Here is a 19,220-nt window from a genome sequence, read left to right on the forward strand (position 1 = left end):
CCTGTACAGGGCAAATTCACAAGCTTGTCGTGAGTCTTCCCTAATAGCACTAGCTCTGAGCCAGGTTAACCGACGAGCTGACAGCCCCGTAGCGGAAGCCCTTGAAGAGGTTTCAAAGCCTTCGTAAACGGCCCGCAGGTGTCTGGAACATTCCTCCATGTCTTGGATAGGCTGTGGAATTGGTTGTGCTGTGGAAGAAAACAGACCTTTTGTCGCCTGAATACATTCGTACATGTATTGGACCATGTAGAATTGGTGGGTGTGTATTCGTGCCGCTAGCATAGAATTCTGATAAATTTTTCGGCCAAATTCATCTAGGGTACGATTATCCTTTCCAGGAGGATAAGAGGTGTGAGACTGATCTCGTCGAGCGTTGCACAGCAGATTCCACCACGATGGATGTATGTGGAAGTTGCGGCACTGTATAATAAGATGCTTTTGGCATGCGGAATTTCAGATCGGTCTTCCGCGAAACTTCAGAGTATGTGGGGTTTCCCATGACTTCTTAAGTATCGTGTCTAGTACCTCCTGTGGGGGTGATGCTGGTTCCTCTGGAGTCTCAAAGATTTTTAGGAGACCAAGTGTTTCTGATCTTGGATCAGGTAACTTTTGCACTTCTAAATGGAGGATGGTACCAAGTTTATCTAAGAACTTAGGATACGATAGATCTTCAGGAGGAGAATAAGGCTCCCGTGGTTGATCCGGGGGATCTGAAGGGTAACCTGTTGAGGAAGAGATTGTTGAGTGAGACGATGGAGAAGTTCCTGGTGATGGATGTTCGGGAGCAGGCGTGTCATGTATCAACGGTGTTGGCGAAGGCTCTGGTTGGGTTGGATTCTCTTCCTGACCTTGAGTTTCAGGAGAACTAGGTGGGGAAGCATCCGGTAACTGAAAAGAAGATTGAAGAGAGTCAAAGAAGCCTGATAGAGCCTCAGATACGTAAGAGAACGCCTGTTTCACCATTGGAGGCATCCTCGGACGTGGGTCCACAGCTGGAGGGGCTGGGGACTCATGTGAATCAGACCTTACTGGTAATGTACTGGGTCCTGGAACCTGATTGTCCTTATCCCGTGGTTTGTCGTTTCCGGATAGGGATTTGGCCTGTTCATGCCTTGGACGTACGTTACTCTGTACAGAAGAACGTGAAGACGCGGAAGAATATGGTCTGGAAGATGAAATACTGACCACATCCTTCCCCAAGGTAGTGGAATGTCTTGAGGTCCTGGCATGAGGTGATGAAAGACTGAATAATCTCTATCCGATATTTGACTTTTGGTTTGAAGTTGTCTACAGTCCCTATCTTTTCTAGAGAGGCCGTGTTCCCTTGGGCGGTACACCTTGTGTCTTTTTTGTTGTAGCGTTGAGTCCAGAGACATTGAGTGTCTGGAGGAATGCCGTTTCTTACGCTTATGCGTCGACTTATGTGTCCGTGGCATCGACTACGGTGCCGAAGGCACTGGTAGATGCATCGATTGCGAAGGTTGTGAGTGAGGTGGTGTTGGTGTCGATTGTACTCCTCTGGGCGCCAGTTGTTCTTGCCTCGACTCCTTTTGCTTCGTTGTCACCACGGGTCGTTGTTCTCCCAAAGCAGGTTGCTCTGATGTCTAAGCAGGCTGCTTAGGGTTCGACGCAAACCTCTTCGGCCTAGAGTCGTGCTCCGCTGTCGCCGCATGTTACGTCGGCTTCAGTGTGTGCTCCGGTACAGACAGCACTTGCGTCTGCTTTGCGGCGTTGGGTGATGCTTCAATCTATGCGACTTGTGCGCTGATGTCAATCGATGCAGTAAATGTTCCCGGCGCCATGCACCTGTGTCAGCGGGCCAGATCCCTGGGAGCCGCTTCCCATCGGGTGCGAAGCTACAACCGGATCCCTTCCTCTTTCTGAAGACTCTCCAGGCCTGGAGAGCTTGGAATCTAAAGCGGACGCTTGTCTAGCTGCTGGGGCAGATATCTTAGTCGGCCCCGGCGAGGAATGGGATTCGGAGGGGGAGGGGAGGGCATAGGAGCCACCTACCGCCCGTTGGAGGTCCTGAATCTTCTGGGCCCTCTGCCTTCTGGCCATCGGAGACATCCAGCCACACTTGTCACAGTTGGCCTTGATGTACTGTGGGCCGAGGCAGTGATAGAGATCATGTCCGTCCGTTACGGACATGATCCTACCGCACGGGCAAGGTTTAAACCCGGAGGGACGTCCCTGTTTTTTCGACATTATGAGGAGAGATGAGCTCCGCGTGCGATCCCACGCGCGGAAAGAAACAGACTGAGGAGAATCTTATTTCCTACGCGGGAACACACACATTGCCGCAGAGGAAACAAAACTCTGACCTCTGCTTAACAAGCTCCGCCTCCTGGGCCCTGATGGACAGTTCCCATGACAGCATGGCTAATTCAGCCCTGCTATCAACGGGAAACTCTTAATCCCTTTAGATCTCAAAAAAGTGGCAAAGTTGCACAGGAACCTTCATTCTAAAGTTATCCAGAGACATTTCCCCAATGCCCATTTTTATTCTCCTCCATCCTCTGCAGACCAGCTTTTGAAGCTACAGAACTTGTATACCTTCAGAACTTGGTATGTATACACTCCAAACCAAGCCATCAGTTCTGCAATGGCTGGGATTCTCTTCCCCCAGCAGCTGTGAACACTGCCTCTACCTCAATTGGTCTGACAGATAGAACATGGGATCAGGAATTCAGCTCCTATCACCTACATCAGTGTTTTCCAACCAGTGTGCCATGACAGAAGTACAGATGTCCCACAAAATCAACCCAATAGTAACACTGGTAGAAATATTTCAACTTCATAGGTTTTTGCCAAGTAATATATGTAGGCCCCTCACTCTCAGGGTCTGAAAAATCAAACAGACTCCTAAATTAGGTACGAGGCCACCTTAATTATAGCATTTTTTAGGATTTTTCTCTTTTTTCTATTAAAACTTCCCCATGTCAGTAATCCTCTTAATTTTCGCAAACTGTACTCAAAAGGATACGAAAGAACTTATCACTACTTATCTTTCCAGTCTTGAGTAATCACCCGACACGCGCGTGTTTCGAACCACAGGTTCTGCTTCAGGGGTGTTTTCTTCCGTATCTGTCTCCTGGACACGCTTCTCAACTTCAGTCATACGATTTTGAGGCTTCCATATGTCTTCTCTTGGCTCGATTACCACATATTTATTCTTCCACGGCTCCCTTACGCCGCGGCCATCTTTGAAATGGCACACCCACTCGAGTGCTCCTATTATAGCCCGGACCGGAACCTACGTCATCACAGGCAGTTTTCTTTCACGTCCGGTCTTCTCTTTTAAGATACACAAGTTCCACAAACGCCAAGACTCTTCTCATTCTGTATATGCCACGCAATCATACATATTATCTGTACCAAAGCACATAGACCTCTGGTCGGGACCGCAATAGTAGAGTTAATACAAACAAGAAAGAGAGAAAGTATATGGTCTATGTGCTTTGGTACAGATAATATGTATGATTGCGTGGCATATACAGAATGGCATATACAGAATGGCTTGTTTCTTACAATGCATGCATGCTTTGCCCAAACTTACAAAGATAATTTTTTTCTTAGTTACATTACTGACATCATTGGCCTTAAAAAAAAAAAAATGTCCATACTGCCCAAGTATTGAAATTTATTGGGCTTATTACTGTTTTTGTGATAAATGACACTGACCATGCAAGGAACCCATTTTCTATGTCCACTTGTCCTTCACATTTCATTAGGAAATTTGTTCCAAACAAGATTAATGTTGATAAATCTTAATAGCAGTGTCAGTGGCATTTCATACTTTTGAGAACTGATATTTTAACAGGTTCATAGTTGAGACTCCTACTCTCTCAATACTGCATTTCAGAAGATAGAAATGAATCTAGACTGGATTTTTCCTGCAACACAACTATTCTACTTACATCTTGAAAAGTTCTTCTTCATCTTCTTCCAGTGTCTTGATTTCTTGTTCAGGCAAGGACACAATTGGCTCAAATTGTGGATCATGATTGGAATCTTCTGTGTTGTCAGCTGAGGTGTTGTGCTCCCCTTGGGCTTCCTAAGAAAAGGAGACCCAAATACTATAGTGTGGCTGGCACAAGTCTCACTTATGACACAAAGAGGAATACTTTGTTCATATAGTATACAAAATCTTAAATGAACTTTGCATATCAATAGTGATTACATAAGGCATTTTGGTAATGGATTAAACAAATTCAGTCTCAAGAATGCAACCTGTTCACATGGTCGAGTGTAACTGTTTTCTCTTTGGACCAAAGGCTTGAAGGATTTATGTACTACTTATTTACAACAAAAGCATAGGGTTTTATTGGTTTTGTTTGGTTCTCATTGCTTATATGCACAGAAAGAATCAACATTTTTGTTCTGAAAAATGTTCAGCCATTGCAGCATAGCCAAAGGCTATCAAAGTAGGTCTAATTACCAATGTGTGAAATTTCCTTGCATTATCTTGACATTAAGTCTGCATTTTTTATACAGAAGCTGCTGAAAATCCCCATCACTGAGCTCCCTGAGCTGCTGAGGTAGCTCCCAGCATCCTGTTTCCAACAGAGGCCAAACCAGGCCACAAGAACCTGGCAGTTACCCAAACACTAAGATCATCCCATGCTACTGATGCAATTAATAGCAGTGGCTATTCCTTAAGTAAACTTGATTAACAGCCGTTAATGGACTTCTCCTCCAAGAACTTATCCAAACTTTTTTTAAATCCAGCTACACTAACCGCACTAACCACATCCTCTGGCAACAAATTCCAGAGCTTTATTGTGCGCTGAGTGAAAAATAATTTTCTCCTATTATAGTCTTAAATGTGCTACTTGCTAACTTCCAAGAAATGCCCCCTTGTCCTTCTATTATCCGAAAGTGTAAATAACCGATTCACATCTACTTGTTCAAGACCTCTCAAGATCTTAAAGACCTCTATCATATCCCCCCCCCCCCCTCAGCTGTCTCTTCTCCAGGCTGAACAGCCCTAACCTCTTCAGCCTTTCTTCATAGGGGAGCTGTTCCATCCCCCCTCCTCAAGGTACCTTTGTAACCTTCTGTTTTATTTTTCACCTCCTACCCTCTCCCTCATTACTTTACTTTAGCCCCTTCAAACCCTGCAAGAAGCCAAGTCATACAAATTGTTTTTACTACCTATATGATGCTTGTATATAGTTCCCCCCCCTGTAGCTTCCATCCCTGTTTTTAATATATCTGTGTGTTCTGTAAAGCTACCTCTTGTTTTAATTTTTCAATGTGTTTATTGTAAAGCATTTTCTTGCTACTGTTATGTTTTAATGTAAACATATGATGTTTCTAACGAATGTCGGTATAGTAAAAAACTTTAAAATAAATAAATAAATCCCCTTTATCATTTTGGTTGCCCTTCTGTATACCTTCTCCATCGCAACTATATCTCTTTTGAGATGCGGGGACCAGAATTGTACACAGTATTCAAGGGACTGCAGGAGGAACAGTGGGTAACGTGTCAGTGAAACTTTCTCTCTGTCTCCATCTGCTGGCAGGGAGGCAACACCCAGCAATCTGGATTGATCTGGATACGTACAGGGAACAGTATTTTTTATACAGTTAGCAAGAGACTGACTTCTTGTTGCTAGAAAGGGCATATTTTTCATTATTGATTGACCCAGCATTTCAGTAAGGCCACACACATCTTTTCCTTGAAAAAAAAACAAAAAACAAACCCAAACCACATTCATAAAACATGTAAAATTTCTGGCCATCAGGGACAATAGAGGACAGTTATCAACATTTTTTAACAAACAGGATTTTCCACAAAAGCAAGCAGGTAAAAAAAAAAATTCTTAGCACCACACTATTGCTGCAGCAAATAACTATGCTACTACTATCTAAAAACTGACAGCATTCTGATCTGACGGCAGTTTTTTTTCTTTCCCCTATGAACTGATTTCACTAGAAGCCACAAAGCAATTGTGCCAAGCGCTGCATCTGCAAAGAGAACGAATAGCAGCAGTGACATTACAACTTTGAAAGAATAACTGCAGAGCCTCGGTGCATCAGCCCAAGAAGCTGCTAGTTTCCCTGCGTGAAAAGAACAATACGGATCAAACTCCTCTTATCTACATTTTTTAACAACCGGATTTCCAAAATTAAAGTTAAATACTACCACTGTGAAGGGGGCCTTGCAGGCCACGCACTCTCAGGAAGCGTCTGGCACAGTCATACAGAGCCAGATAGAAATGGCAGAGTCCATTTGGGGCAGATACTCGTGGTCCAGTCGCACGTGCTACTCCAGCCGGCAGAACACTGGCAAGTTAATTCTTTGCATCCAAAGAAGAGCGGTATACAGGATCAACAGACATGCAAAACATTCTAGGGCTCGTATTTCTAAGCATGGGGGGGGGGGGGGTTGTAAGACTAAACAGTGCAAAAAAAGCGGGAGAGTTGAGAGCACTTTATTTTAGCTACAGTTACAAAAAACTTTCCACAGATGCCACTGAATTCAACAAAAGATGAAGCAGCGGCACCCCCTTTCCGGGTGAGCAAATGCTGCCCTCCACCCCCCCAGGCCCGAGCGCGGGGAAGAAAGGGGCCAGGAGGAGTGCTAATCCGGGCCACCCTCACCTTGGTGTCGGCCATTTGCAGCAGGATGGTGCCGGATTGTGCGCGGCCTCCCTCCCTCGCTCACTCGCCTCCTCCTCCTCTCCGGCACTTTTACCTCAGTCTGACCCGGGCCGAGCACAGGAAGTACAACCTCCCCCTACGGATACGGACACCACGTCTGTAGAAAATATTCTGTCTATAAAAATAATAATAATTATTATTATCAATAAAAAAAACCCGTCACCCTCCCCCGACTCTAAAACGCGCGCCCCCAGAAAAAAAATGTTAAAATAAACCACCACCTTCCCGCCTGTTTCAGCATCCCACCCTTATCTTAACTCTACCCGCCGATTAAAAGTGAAACAATTTCGGAAATTAACAGTTATTTCTCCCCCCACCTCCGACATATTTGGAATTTCTTTACCTTGTTCTTCAACCTCGCGTCTCCCGTCAACCTTTGCTCGCTGCCCGCCCCTCAAGATGGCTGCTCCATTCTGCTCGGAGAATAATTGTATTTATAAATAATTGTATATTTCTAAATTTAACCTTTGTAGTATCGGACATATTCGCTCCATGTTTGGGAAACGGCTCATTAAAAAAAAAAAATTATGATTACCGTTTTAGTTTAATGTCCGGTCAGGCTTCTCTCTTCCGGCGACGTCATTAAGATGGCTGCCCCCTGTTGAGGACTCGGAGTTGCTGTTGTGTGGGAGCTTTGGTGTTTCTTCTGTGCGGTTTTTCTTGGAGGTTCATGTTTGTTATTCCTTTTTTTCTTGTTTGTCCTCGAGATTGTTATACTTATGTGCGTTTATAGCCTCCCCAATACAGCTTTAAAGGAATGTGCAGACGGTAGACGCCAAAGGAAAGCAGCCGAGTAGAAGTAATGGTTTTGTACAGTTAAGGAACGGGTAACTATGCAAGCTTTCGAGACTACAACATATTTGGATAATGATCAAGTAAGATCTCTGGTATTTATTTAGGCATTTATATAGTGCTGTACAACAAATTATGCATACGTTTACAAAGTCTTCTCACCATAGAGCTTTGGGATTTTGAGACAATAGAAGGTAAAATGATTGACTCAAGACTACAAGGAATGTAGGTGGGGAAAAACAGGATTTAACTGCTGGTACTGTAATAGCTAAGCTCTCTTTTCTGTTGTATTGGCCAGAAGAGATGGGTTTTCTGGTCTTTGGTGCCATATTCTTTGTTTCTTTAAATATTCACAATTATGAACAGTTTCTGGAAATCAGCATGAAGTCTTTGTAGGTTGTAATAACTTTTAAAGAATGAACCAAAAAGATATACAAACTTTTGAGTGTTTTCTATTGTAACAAAGTAGATATGTATATGTAAATAGTTCTAATAAGGTATATCTTTGCAGGGTGGTAAAGATGGAAGAAGATATACCTAGTAGTAATGTGTGTGTTCCTGAAGTGATTTTGGGCTCTGCTGAAAAAGAAAGCATTGATAAAGAAGACAAAAAAGAGGATGGCGGTGGTGGTAGTGATATGGAGAATTCTGTCGATTGCACCAGTGTGTATAGATACATCAAAGAAGACATGTTCACATCAGAGATTTTCAAAGTTGAAATCCAGAACCTTCCTAAATACATTGGCTTTAATGACGTAAAGAAGTTTCTTGCTAATATGGCCTTAACCCTCACAAGGTAAAACTATTTGGAAGACAGACATTTGCATTTGTGACATTTAAAAGTGAGGAGGAAAGGGATAAAGCCATGAAAGTCCTCCATGGGGTGATGTGGAAGAACCGAAACCTGAGTGTTAGGCTAGCAAAACCAAAGGCTGATCCTATTGTGAAAAAAAGGAAAAAGGATAGCAGCGACATGGACCAACCAGAACCCAAGCGTCTTGCTCTGGTCGAGGGGTCTGAGGAAGAGTCCCTCAGTAAGCAAATAGCAGATGTAGTGACCCCTTTGTGGAATGTACCTTACGAAGAGCAGCTGAAGAGGAAGGAGCAAGAGTGTGAGCAAGTCCTGCAAAAACTGACAAAGTAACTTTTCAGATATGTTTAAGTATACTGGGAGTTTTGTTCTAAATATAGGTTATAATTTAATGATCATCTTCCAATTCCTAGGAATATGTAGTGATGCTCTGTTCCTTCACAATTCTTAAGGTCAAAGTATTTAGAATTTGTGCTAGAAATATCTCCTTGTCACTCACATATGTCAAAGCAGATATCCAGTTTTTCATCACTTCATTTTTTAGTCATTCATAATATGCAGATAAATGGAACTTCCTGATCATTCTACCAGACCAATCTGTACAAGTGAGATTATCCTTTGGCCATCAGATGGAGATAGAGACCAAAAGCTCAAAACTGAGCCCCTTCTCTACATAAGGGTCCGTTGCTGCTTTAGTTCCTCAGTATGGTCTCGGCCTTAGCAGATGGATGTTCTGATGCTGCAGCTACATGGAACAGAAAGGAGTGGCTCCAGGGCAACAGTCCTCCCTGGGGTCACTTTCTCCTGCATACTCTGGGATGACAGTCCTCCAAAGGGATGATTTTCCCTTCCCAGAGTAACCAGGTGCTTTGGTCTCTCTGGTTTCCTAAGGTGCTTAGAGGTAGTCATTCACTGAAAAAGGAGGGTTATACTGAGCAATCCACCCTCTTCTCCTATAGGAACATACTCAATGAAGTCTGAGTTCCAGTACCAAGGAGCAACTATTGGAGGAGAATTCCCTGTGGCTTTTACCTTGGTGGGTCTGGCAACAGGAGCTGAGGACTGGACTTTCAGGCAACAGGTCTAACTAGGTACTGATCTTTCCTGGTGGAGTGGTGCCACAGGTCAAATAAGGTTCTGGTTTCCCTGTTTGGGCAGGAGCTGAAGAAGGAAAAAGGAAAACACCACAGGTAAGTCTAAATGGATGACAAGCTTCTGCTGGCCTGAGTATCAGAAATGGGGCTTGGGAATCCAACCTTGATATCTTACATGATAGCAAAGCTCCAGCCGACAACCACTGCTGTGAAATAGCAGGTGGGCAACACAAGCCTTGCTGTTAATGGGAGTATAGTAGAAATGATTTTGGAATACTATAATCAGGCCTTGTTGAGCTCCCCTGTTCAGGCTGGAACCTCTTTGGAAGAGAGCTGTGCCTTGCTTGGGAGGCACAGCTAGTTAACTTGACGAGCTAGCCTCAGGTATCCAGGGGAAGAAGTGGTTAAAATAAATGACTAGTAAGCAGGAAAACCAAGGCTCTAAGCCAGTTCGTTGCATGGTAATTCTTTCTAACATTGTGCAAAGCAATTCATCTCCTGTTTCTTAAGATTCACTTTTTTGGCGACCCTGTGTTCAGATCCCAGTAGTGTATGCCTCCACATATCATAGCAAAATGGAGTCATAATTGCAGTCTTCCTTATAGAAGAAGATAACATTCTTTTTTTTTGTGGCTATAGAGCTGGGGGAGGGGAGTAGATTTGTAGGTTCAGAACCCCTTGATTGGTCAGAATTGGGGAAACTCCCTGGATGAGAGGATCACAGCAACACCAGGCAGTGCCAAATAGAAGGTTCAGAGTAGATGAACAGCAATCCTAATGGCCAGGTTTGCAGTTGGTGAAGGTGCACTTTCTTGTCAGTGACTCGGGCAACATCTGGGAACCTGGCTTGAACTTCAAGTTCCAGTACTTGGCCTTACTCCAGCTCCCTACCAGGATACCTTGTTTAAAAGAAAAAATATATACACAAATTAATAAATATATATAGAGAGATATAGTAGTGAGTATTTATTTATATTAAGGCAATCAAGCCACATGCTATATCTTTTATTCCTCCGATAGTGTGTGGGAGATCACCTCTCCCACCCTCAGTTGGGGAGTGATTGAGGGAATATCTGGTAGAACCGGTGGTCTGCTCCTCCTTTTGATAGAGACTCCTAAAGGGGCTGATAGAATCATAAGTTGTGACTGCAGAAGAAGATGGCAGCCCCCCCCCCCCTTTTTTTTTTTTTTTTTTAAGCCTCACGATTTAAAAAAAATAAAATAAAATGGCAGATTATATGATGTTCCTTACTTTAGCAAGGTGATTCCATATATCTGTCTCTACCAGTTTACCTATGTTTAACTAGCTGGTAGTCTGGTACCCACAGGGAGAAATTTCTCCAGGGTGGGAAATCGAGTCAGTGAGCAAGCGTTGCCTTCAGCTATGAAAACCAAAGCTAGTGGAGGAAGGAAAAAGGATTCCCAGATCAGATAGAGGGAAGCTCCACTTAACCTACTTTCCTTCTCATTCTCTCCCCAGGCTAATAGGTACAATGGCTCTGGGTCTCAAATCCTCCTGGGCTGGGTCCAACAGCCTTCAGGGAGGTGACTTTTTCCCACAGTTAATGAGGGACAGAGAGGGTGAGATTGTGAACCTTCTTACAAAAGGACCCAGACGGAGTCACAGTTGGACTCTCACAGAGGAGAGGTAAGTTCTGGGGGTTGCCCTCTTGTAAGCTACCCCCCCCATCTAGCCTGGTCTGGGCAAGGGGGGACCAGAGACCCTCTGTGGAGCTCCCTCACAAGGGAAGTGGAGGAGAAGCCTGGTGGTTGAAACAGCACTCTGTGAACCGGCAAGGCTAGATTTCAAGTCCAGTAGCAGCTGCTTATGACCTTGGGCAGGTCATTTTGCCTTGGGTATAAACTTAGAGGGGTCATTGGCTAGGATGTGTTAGGGCTTTAACACACAATGTTTGGAGTTATACAATAAATTCAAATTTATAGGGAAACCTTGCTGAAGGTATTTTTCCATGGTAAAAGAACCTTTTATGGACTGATCCTAGTAGACGAGTGCTTATCAGAACCTGCTTCTGCACATCAGCCTCCCTCTCACCAACCAGAGCCAGTCCTGATTGAAGGGATGAGGCTGTTTAAAGGCTAAAAGAATTTCCACTTAGTAATTTTTCTCTTTCTTCCTTGGAAGTAATCCATGTCATGAGATTCATCTGGTGTTGGTTGCCATTGTCATTATGGAATCCCAGGTATTGATATCCTTAAGTCACAGAAATGCAGGGAGTCTCTTCTCTGGGTGGTAGAATACCAACAAGGGGAATTCTCTGTCCCCCAGGGTAGGCCTATGACCAAATTAGTGCTCAGATGCCTTCTCTTGGAGCCCTCAAGGACAGCAAGAAGGGTTAGCTGGGACTCCAGATACCTGTGAGACTAGGGGTAAAGCCTCCTTATACCAGGAGGGAAACTAGTTCCTCCTTTTAAACAGACAGTATAGGTCCGAGGTGAAGCCCTTTGTTCATAGATCAGGATCTTAAATACCAAGTAGTCTTACCAAGCTTCAGTATAGGGCAGTCCTCACAACTGCCTCTCCTGCAATTGCACCTTTGACATTAGCCATGTAGGTTGAAGGAGGATATAGTTAGAACTAGCAGAATCTTGAATGGGAATCCTAGTGGAGAACTAAGGAGGCTGGGCCCAGACAGGGGACAAGAGCTGTCTCTAGAATTTCCCTGGTGGTCTAGAATTCCAAAGTATCTGCTGCTAGCTCAAAGTAAGCAGCTTAGGAGGTAGTAGCCAGTAGTGTACCCTTAGTGGCTGGGAGAAAACGGAGAGAACAATTAGCTCTCACTTACCCTGGGAAGTTAGTCAGATTCAGGCTATGATGGAGTTCTCCTGCAGAACTGAGCAGCGACTCACAGGGCCAACATAATTGGCCTACATAGCCCAGAGCTGATACACTGCAGACCCAGAAGTGTTAAGGAGTGGCAGAAATAGCCTTTGCTATTGTGCTGTCAGGAGTTCTGGGTTAATCTCATTAAGTCTTAGTCAATCAAGTTCTTAGGTCATCAAGGGAATATAGGAACCGGGGGTTCAAAAGCTCTGGGAAGACCATAACTTGCATCCAACCTTCGGAGGATGGAGCAGCTAGAGGCCCGTATAGTCCCTGGACTTAGTCTGGGAAGTGCACGAAAAGGTTTATTTTTCACCATAGCCAAATAATTCTTCCCTAGAAGATCTATGACTTCTTGGTTAAGAGAAGCAAACTCCATAAGGAAAATAATCAATGACAGGTGCCATAGCGGTGGTGGTAGAAAGGCAGACTACAGAGCAAAGTGTAGCATTTGGCGCCTCTGCAAGATCATCTTACAAAAGGTATAATATTTCTGGTCGGGGAGACCAGGCTCTTGATGGTGTCCTTCCATGAAAGGAGATTGGGAGGAAGGCATAAGATTACAAGGCTTGCCGAAAATGACACAGGAATGAATGCTACCTCACTCCCTCTCAGGTTACTTTCTTCTGAGGAGTCTAGATCAGATCTCTCAACTTGGAAGTGGATTTGCTTAGGAGGGCATCGGTGATCACCCTCTTTTCAGATGTTGTAGGGTAGCATCTGGGAGAAACACCTCCATGGTGCCTTAGGAAATTTTAAAGCAAAAGGTATCAGCGTGCTCATTACTGTTCATACCCAGATCAGTCCCGACAAGTGGTTTATGCATCCCTACCAGCAGATTGAGGCACTGCTACATAACTGAGAATGTCACCTGCAGTCCTTCAGTATTTCTCTGTCTCCAGCAGATGGTAGAGTTGCAAACCTGCAGTCTGTTAGTTTAAAAAAAAAAAAAAAAAAAAAAAGTTTAGAGTAGGGAAAAAAAGATCCAGAGCTCCCAGAGGTATTAGGGGGATTGGATATCCCCGGCAAGGCTTGACCCTTGATTCCAGGGGGAGGGAAAGCCAGGAGTCCTGGTTCCCTCACTCGCCCTGAGGGCCTCCCACCCAAGCCGGCCTGTGGAAACGTCCTGGTGCCCAAGAAGCAGGAGCGTATCTCTTTCTGCCCTTCCTTGAGAGGCTGGGGCCTTTCAGGGATGTTGGTGCGGTTAATTGTTTCCCTTGCATGGCTTGGTTGCCTTAGCGTCAGGGGGAGGTCAGACTCGTGCGGCTGGATTTGATAGCGTCGATGCAGAATGCCAAAATGACCCACTTTCTCAGTCACAGGTAATATGTGTGAGTGGAGGGACTCGAGGCTCTGGTTCTCCCTTGGGTCCACAGGGTTCTGTTGTACGTCTTCCTTCCTTGGCTACAATTAGGAAGGGTGCTAAGGCATATTGCGATGCATCCAAGGAGAATAATCCTGGTACCTCCAGAGGGGGGCCGCATTGCCCGTGGTTTTCAGCCTTGGTAATTCTGTCAGTAGATGATCCTCTAATGCTTGGACATCTTTCCAAGTTGCTCCATCATGGACTAATCTTCTTGGATCAGGCGGCTCACTTGTCTCACGGCCTGACTTTTTTGAAAGGAACCATTGACAATTGAGAGGCTGTTCGGAGAAAATCATTACCATCCCACTGCAGACTATTTGTTTATTTACATTATTTTATTTAAAAGTGTTTATATACTGCTTTTACAAATATAATTTAATCAAAACAGTTTACAATATAAAACATACATAATAAAAATATGAAATTAAAATTAAAGTACTATGTAAAAATATCAATGAATTAAAAGAATAAAGTTAACAATCCTTACAAAGACTAACACCAAGTGCCTTTTTCACTTCTCTGGCCTATGTTTTGGGTGTGGAAGGTGTTTGATATATGGTGCCTCAGAGTGGAGTTTGCGCCACTTCAGACATTGGTGTCTCATGTTCTGGTTTTTATTTGCAGAACGGTCTAGTGAAAGGGACTGGCATTCAATTCTTTTTTGAGTCCAGGTAACACGAGGTTAACCTGACTTCACATCAGGATGTGGGCCATTTTCTTCGTGCAGTAGTTTAGTTTAGTTTATTGAGTTTTATATACCGTCATTCAGACATGCCATCCAACGGTTTACAATGTTAAGAGACAGATAATTTATATCTGTATCTTTATATTTTATCAAAAGATAAAATATGAAGGCAATTAAATGAAATCTAATAAAAATAAACTTTAAACAGTAAGTTTATAAAAGTTTAAAAGCAATGCAAGATGTATTAAAAGTGGGTGCAATAAAACTGGCTGGGGCTGTTATCAATTGGGATCATTATAGGCACTGCTGAACAGCCATGTTTTTAGCTATTTCTTGAATTTTTTTTAGTTTTGGTTTGTAATCTCAAATCTACTGGCAATGAGTTCCAAAGTTTGGGACTGGCTAGTGATATTGTTTGCTCTCTTACTTGACTCAAGTGTGCTGAGTTAACAGACCCTTGTTCACCGACCTAAGGTTTCTTTGAGGAGTGTGTAGTCGAATGGCTGCCTTTAACCAGTAGAACATGTGTCATCCAGTGAGGTGAGTGTTTCTCTCAAGTAACCTTAATCTGGTGTTGTGGATTCTCTGTGGCTTTTCATTCAAGCCGTTGAGGAGGGTGTCGCTGAAGCAACCAAGACCAGAGGATCAGTGAACACCAGGAGTTCTTTATTTTGCACAAAACATCATAAAAAGCCCGACTCAGGCTGAGTTTCGCTCTTTGAGCTGCTTCAGGGGCTATTATGTGTAATGCCGGTGGTTTGTCTCCATGCAGCAGTTCAGTCTCTTTAGAACTATTTAAGCAATTGCCTTCAGGACAAACAATGGGGGATACACCTCCACTCGAATGCCAGCAAAAGCACTTCAGCAGCAAATTCCACTACAGACAGGAACTCAGTCAAACACCTAGCTCTTAAACATTCAGCTCTATCAATTTTACAACCGGCATTACACATAATAGCCCCTGAAGCAGCTCAAAGAGTTGGGCTTTTTATGATGTGTTCACTGATCCTCTTGTCTTGGTCGCAACTGCTATATTGGATCGGTTTCCGGGGTGTCGCTGAAGAACCTTAAATTTAAAGTGGTCTTCCTAATGGCCGTTTTGACCACTAGGAGATGCAAGCGTCATCTTGTAGGGATCCATGCCTTCAGTTTTCGGAGGATAGGATGTCTTTGCACCCAGTGCCTTCCTTTTTACCAAAGGTAGTCTCTGATGTCCACCTTAGACAGTGGAATTTCCCTCATTTTCGGAATTTGGACCCTTCTTTTCCATGTACGAGGGAGCTTCACTTGTTGGATGTCAATCGGGTGCTGTTGCGCTATTTAAAGGGCACCAACAGTTTTCAAAAGTCCAGTTATGTTTTTTGTTCACTTAAGGGAACAAATAAAGAGAACACTTCTAAAGTTACTTTTCCTTTAATGGCTACAGGTTGCCATTGTGTCAGTTCATATTTGCAAGGGGGTTGATTCCTGAAGGTTGTCAGGCCTATTCTACTAGGGTGCAGGCATCTTGAGCTGAGTACCAGTTGGTGTCCTCACAGGAGATCTGTTGGGTGGTGACCTGGTCTTCTCTACATAGTTTCACTAAGTATTACTGATTGGATATTTGGGCTCCAGAAGTGGACAGTTTTGGAGAGAGTGTGCTGCGAGCAGGTCTTTCAGGTTCCCGCCCAGTTTAGGGGAGCTTGGGTAAATTCCATGCGTCTGGTCTGATTTGGGGTATGAACAGGAAAATTTTCATACCTGCTAATTTTTGTCCTGGAATACCATAGATCAGTCCAGAGCCCTGTCCTCTCTGGAAATACTGCTCTGTTTTCTGTGTATAGACTGTAAAGAAATTTTGGTTTGGGAGTTTTCAATTCCCCTTGAGAGCAAAAGGCTCCAGTTTGGAAGGCTTGACCTTTCCTCTGCTCAGTTTGGAGATGGGAAGTTGATTTATGGCTCATCTCATCTTGGCTTGGGTTCAGATCATACTGTGGGACTGCAGGTGGCACGCTGACTTAAGTAACAGTGTCGGTAAAGCTTTTCTTCTCTGTCTCCATCTGCTGGTTGGGAGGCAAAACCCATGCATCTGGACTGATCTGGGGTATTCCAGGAATGAAAATTAGATAAGAGCCAATTTCATTACTGGGCCTTAGGAAACAGAAGGTCAAAGTCAGAAGCGGGAGCTCAGAGCACTAGAGGTGCACAAGGCTCTGAGGTGATAGTGGGAATTTGCAAGGAGTACAAGAAAGCCAGACTTGGGTGTCAGCCATAGGGCCCCACGGAGGGCAAGGGGCCTCTAATGAAGCAATTGCAGACCAGATTAAGTAAGCAATTGCGGGAACGGATATACTGAAGGCAAAGCTGACACCCCGAGGGCCTAAAACACTTGGCTTAGGCCCGGGCATAGTATAAACTAGTGGGCCCAGCAGAAATCTGTAGGGCAGATACAAGGGCATTTCTGCAAGCATTTACAGAACACTTGAGGCTGAACCTTCAGGAGAAGGGCATAGTATTACTTCGGGAGTCCTGGAAGCAGGTCTAAATTACTCCCACCCAGGACTGGTACAACTTTGGTATGTCCCACTTGTACAGACTGGTCTGGCAGGATGGTCCGGAAGGTTCAGTTAGGCTCTTACCTGCTAATTGGCTTTCCTGGAGTCGTGACAGACCAGTCTAAAGCCCACCCTGGGAAGAGAACGGGGTTAAAAAAAAAAAAAAAAAAAAGGCTGTGTGTGTGTAGGTGAACATTCACATAGAAATGAGTGAAAAGATGGTGTTTGTGTCTAAAATCACTTTGAGTTCCAGGGGATCCTTATCCTCAGAAATCCACACGGAAGCAGCAATCCTAATTGTGAGCGTGGAATAGGAATTCTTGCTCCTGGGCTAGTAACCAGGGCGTGAACATTGGTGATGGTATCGGGTTTTGGTTATGATGGGGATTTGGAAACCAAAACTCAACAATTGTCTTTGACATTGGGTACTGAGCAACTGTGAGGCTGCACCAGACCCTTATATAGAGAAGGGGCTCAATGATGTGCTTTTGGTCTCTGCTGCCTCTGTTGGCTGGAGGATAATCCCACTTGTACAAACTGGTCTGTCAGGACTCCAGGCAAGCCAATTAGCAGGTAAGGACCTAACTGAACCGTAGCTTATGCTCCACTGGAAAATGTCTTTAAATTGCTCAGTTTCAAGCAGTGTTCTTTTAAAGGCAGGATTTTAATCCTGATTTCTCCTGCTCAGTTTTGAGCAGTGTACTTTTAAAGGCATTTTCCAGTGGAGCATAGCAAAGTTACATATTTTAACTGCATAAAAAAAGTGTAAAAAAATGAAGGGATGAACTTATATTACCGACTGATGATTATATTGCCACACAAGCACTGATGCTGCATTTCAAGGCAGATAGCATGTAGTGATTGCATGATGGTCCATTTATTATTTATATGGTTTGACACGAGAGGAATTTTTTTATTGATTTAATTCAAATTTTCCCAATCATTTTATGTACCCTTATTGGTAGTACTTTCTAAGTGTACCCGTATTTGGCTTTCATGTAATAAGATTTGAGTAAAAAATGCGTGCTGAACTTCAGTGCATATTTTCTTCTCTCAAGCTAAACTCCTGATGCAGTAAAGCTAATGGTATACTAATGCGTCAGGAATTAAAAGATAGTGTGCTAACCTGAAAATGCATGCACAAAGACATGCTTAGCGTGCATTGAACAAGATTTGTGCACATAGCATGTTCAGCATGCATAAACATGGAATACTGAAAATGTCTTATAATTGAATCACAAACATATTTAAGCACAGAATAAGCAAAAAATATAATTAGGAAAGTAAAGATATTGTAAGTAGATTCTCTTCTTGAAGGCTTTGGGATTTTTGCTAAAGAGACTAACATAGGGACAGCACTGTTAGGTGAAAACTAACTAAAGCAGAACTTCAAATGAGAAGATTGAAAATTTAACCGGGCTGAAATTCTCTCCTGCAGGTGTACAGTGCTGCATAAGTTATTTTCCCAAAGAAAAATTGAATTACTTAAAAAGTGCATATCATATTAATGTTATATTTATTAAAACATGTTCTTTCCTCAAATATTATTTAAGAAAATAAATAATGTTTATGCATGGAGACTATGCTATGTGCACAGATCTTGTTTTATGCATGCTAAGTATGTTTTGGTTGTTCTGTTTGTTTGTTTCAATTATAAGACATTTCCTGTTCGTAACCTAGATCAGTCCAGACAAGTGGGTTTTACATCCCTACCAGCAGATGGAGGCAGAGAGCCAAAGCCTTTGAGGCACTGCTACATAACTGAGTGCCACCTGTACTCCCTCAGTATTTTTCTATCTCCAGCAGATGGTAGAGGTGCAAACCTGCAGTCTGGAGTTTAAAAAAAAAAAAATTTAGGAAAAGAAAAGTGAGAAGCTGGGAGACACTCCCTGTAGTGTTAAGTTCCTTCATGGGCCATCACTCAGGTTGAGCCAGGCAAGCGGGGGTTAGTGATCCTTGGGCAGCTTGACCTGCAGCAGATCCAGGGGTCTGACAGCCAGGGTCCTGGCTCCCTTTGAAGCTGCCTTCCCAGAAGAGTGACCAGCAGCAGGGAAGTATCTTGTTTTTAACTAGCATGTAGTCACATGGACTCAGTTGGCAATGTCCTGTGCTGGGACTGCTATTTCTTTAATAAAAAAAAAAAAAAGATTTTCAGTGGTTAAAACTGGTGCCATTTCTTGCTGTTTCAGGGCAGGCCAGAGCTAGGAAGAAAGCAGTATTTTGGCAGTGAGTAGTAGTGGGCTGCTTCAGGAGCCGAAGGCTGCGCTTGGCAGTGTCCCTCTCCTTGTCTGCATGCTGCAATCGAGTGGTTCTTAGCAGGCCCGACTGCGTGATGGCAAGATGGCACCGACTGCCGGTTCCCACAGAGGGAAAGCGTGCTATTCCTGCGACTTGTTTCGGGATCATCTTAATTCAGCGGTGTTATCT

The 19,220-nt window shown here is 43.7% G+C and overlaps 2 protein-coding genes across 2 annotated transcripts in view; one reads left to right on the top strand and one right to left on the bottom strand.

Moving 5' to 3' along the window:
- The window catches only part of RANBP1 (RAN binding protein 1), a 51,792-nt gene extending 44,626 nt beyond the window's left edge, over positions 1–7,166 (bottom strand). Inside the window, exons 1-3 of the mRNA XM_029620053.1 lie at positions 7,013–7,166; positions 6,610–6,784; positions 3,921–4,057 (exon numbers count right to left, since the gene is read on the bottom strand). Coding sequence (XP_029475913.1) covers positions 3,921–4,057; positions 6,610–6,624 — 152 coding nt within the window. The 5' untranslated portion in view covers positions 6,625–6,784; positions 7,013–7,166. The remainder of the gene's footprint in view (positions 1–3,920; positions 4,058–6,609; positions 6,785–7,012) is intronic.
- A 67-nt stretch (positions 7,167–7,233) lies between these two features.
- TRMT2A (tRNA methyltransferase 2 homolog A) overlaps positions 7,234–19,220 on the top strand; it is a 52,880-nt gene continuing 40,893 nt past the window's right edge. The window contains 3 exon segments of the mRNA XM_029620051.1: positions 7,234–7,544; positions 7,973–8,232; positions 8,235–8,601. Coding sequence (XP_029475911.1) covers positions 7,537–7,544; positions 7,973–8,232; positions 8,235–8,601 — 635 coding nt within the window. The 5' untranslated portion in view covers positions 7,234–7,536.

Source organism: Rhinatrema bivittatum, chromosome 11 (genome assembly GCF_901001135.1).
Source record: "Rhinatrema bivittatum chromosome 11, aRhiBiv1.1, whole genome shotgun sequence".
NCBI classification, from domain to species: Eukaryota; Metazoa; Chordata; class Amphibia; order Gymnophiona; family Rhinatrematidae; genus Rhinatrema; species Rhinatrema bivittatum.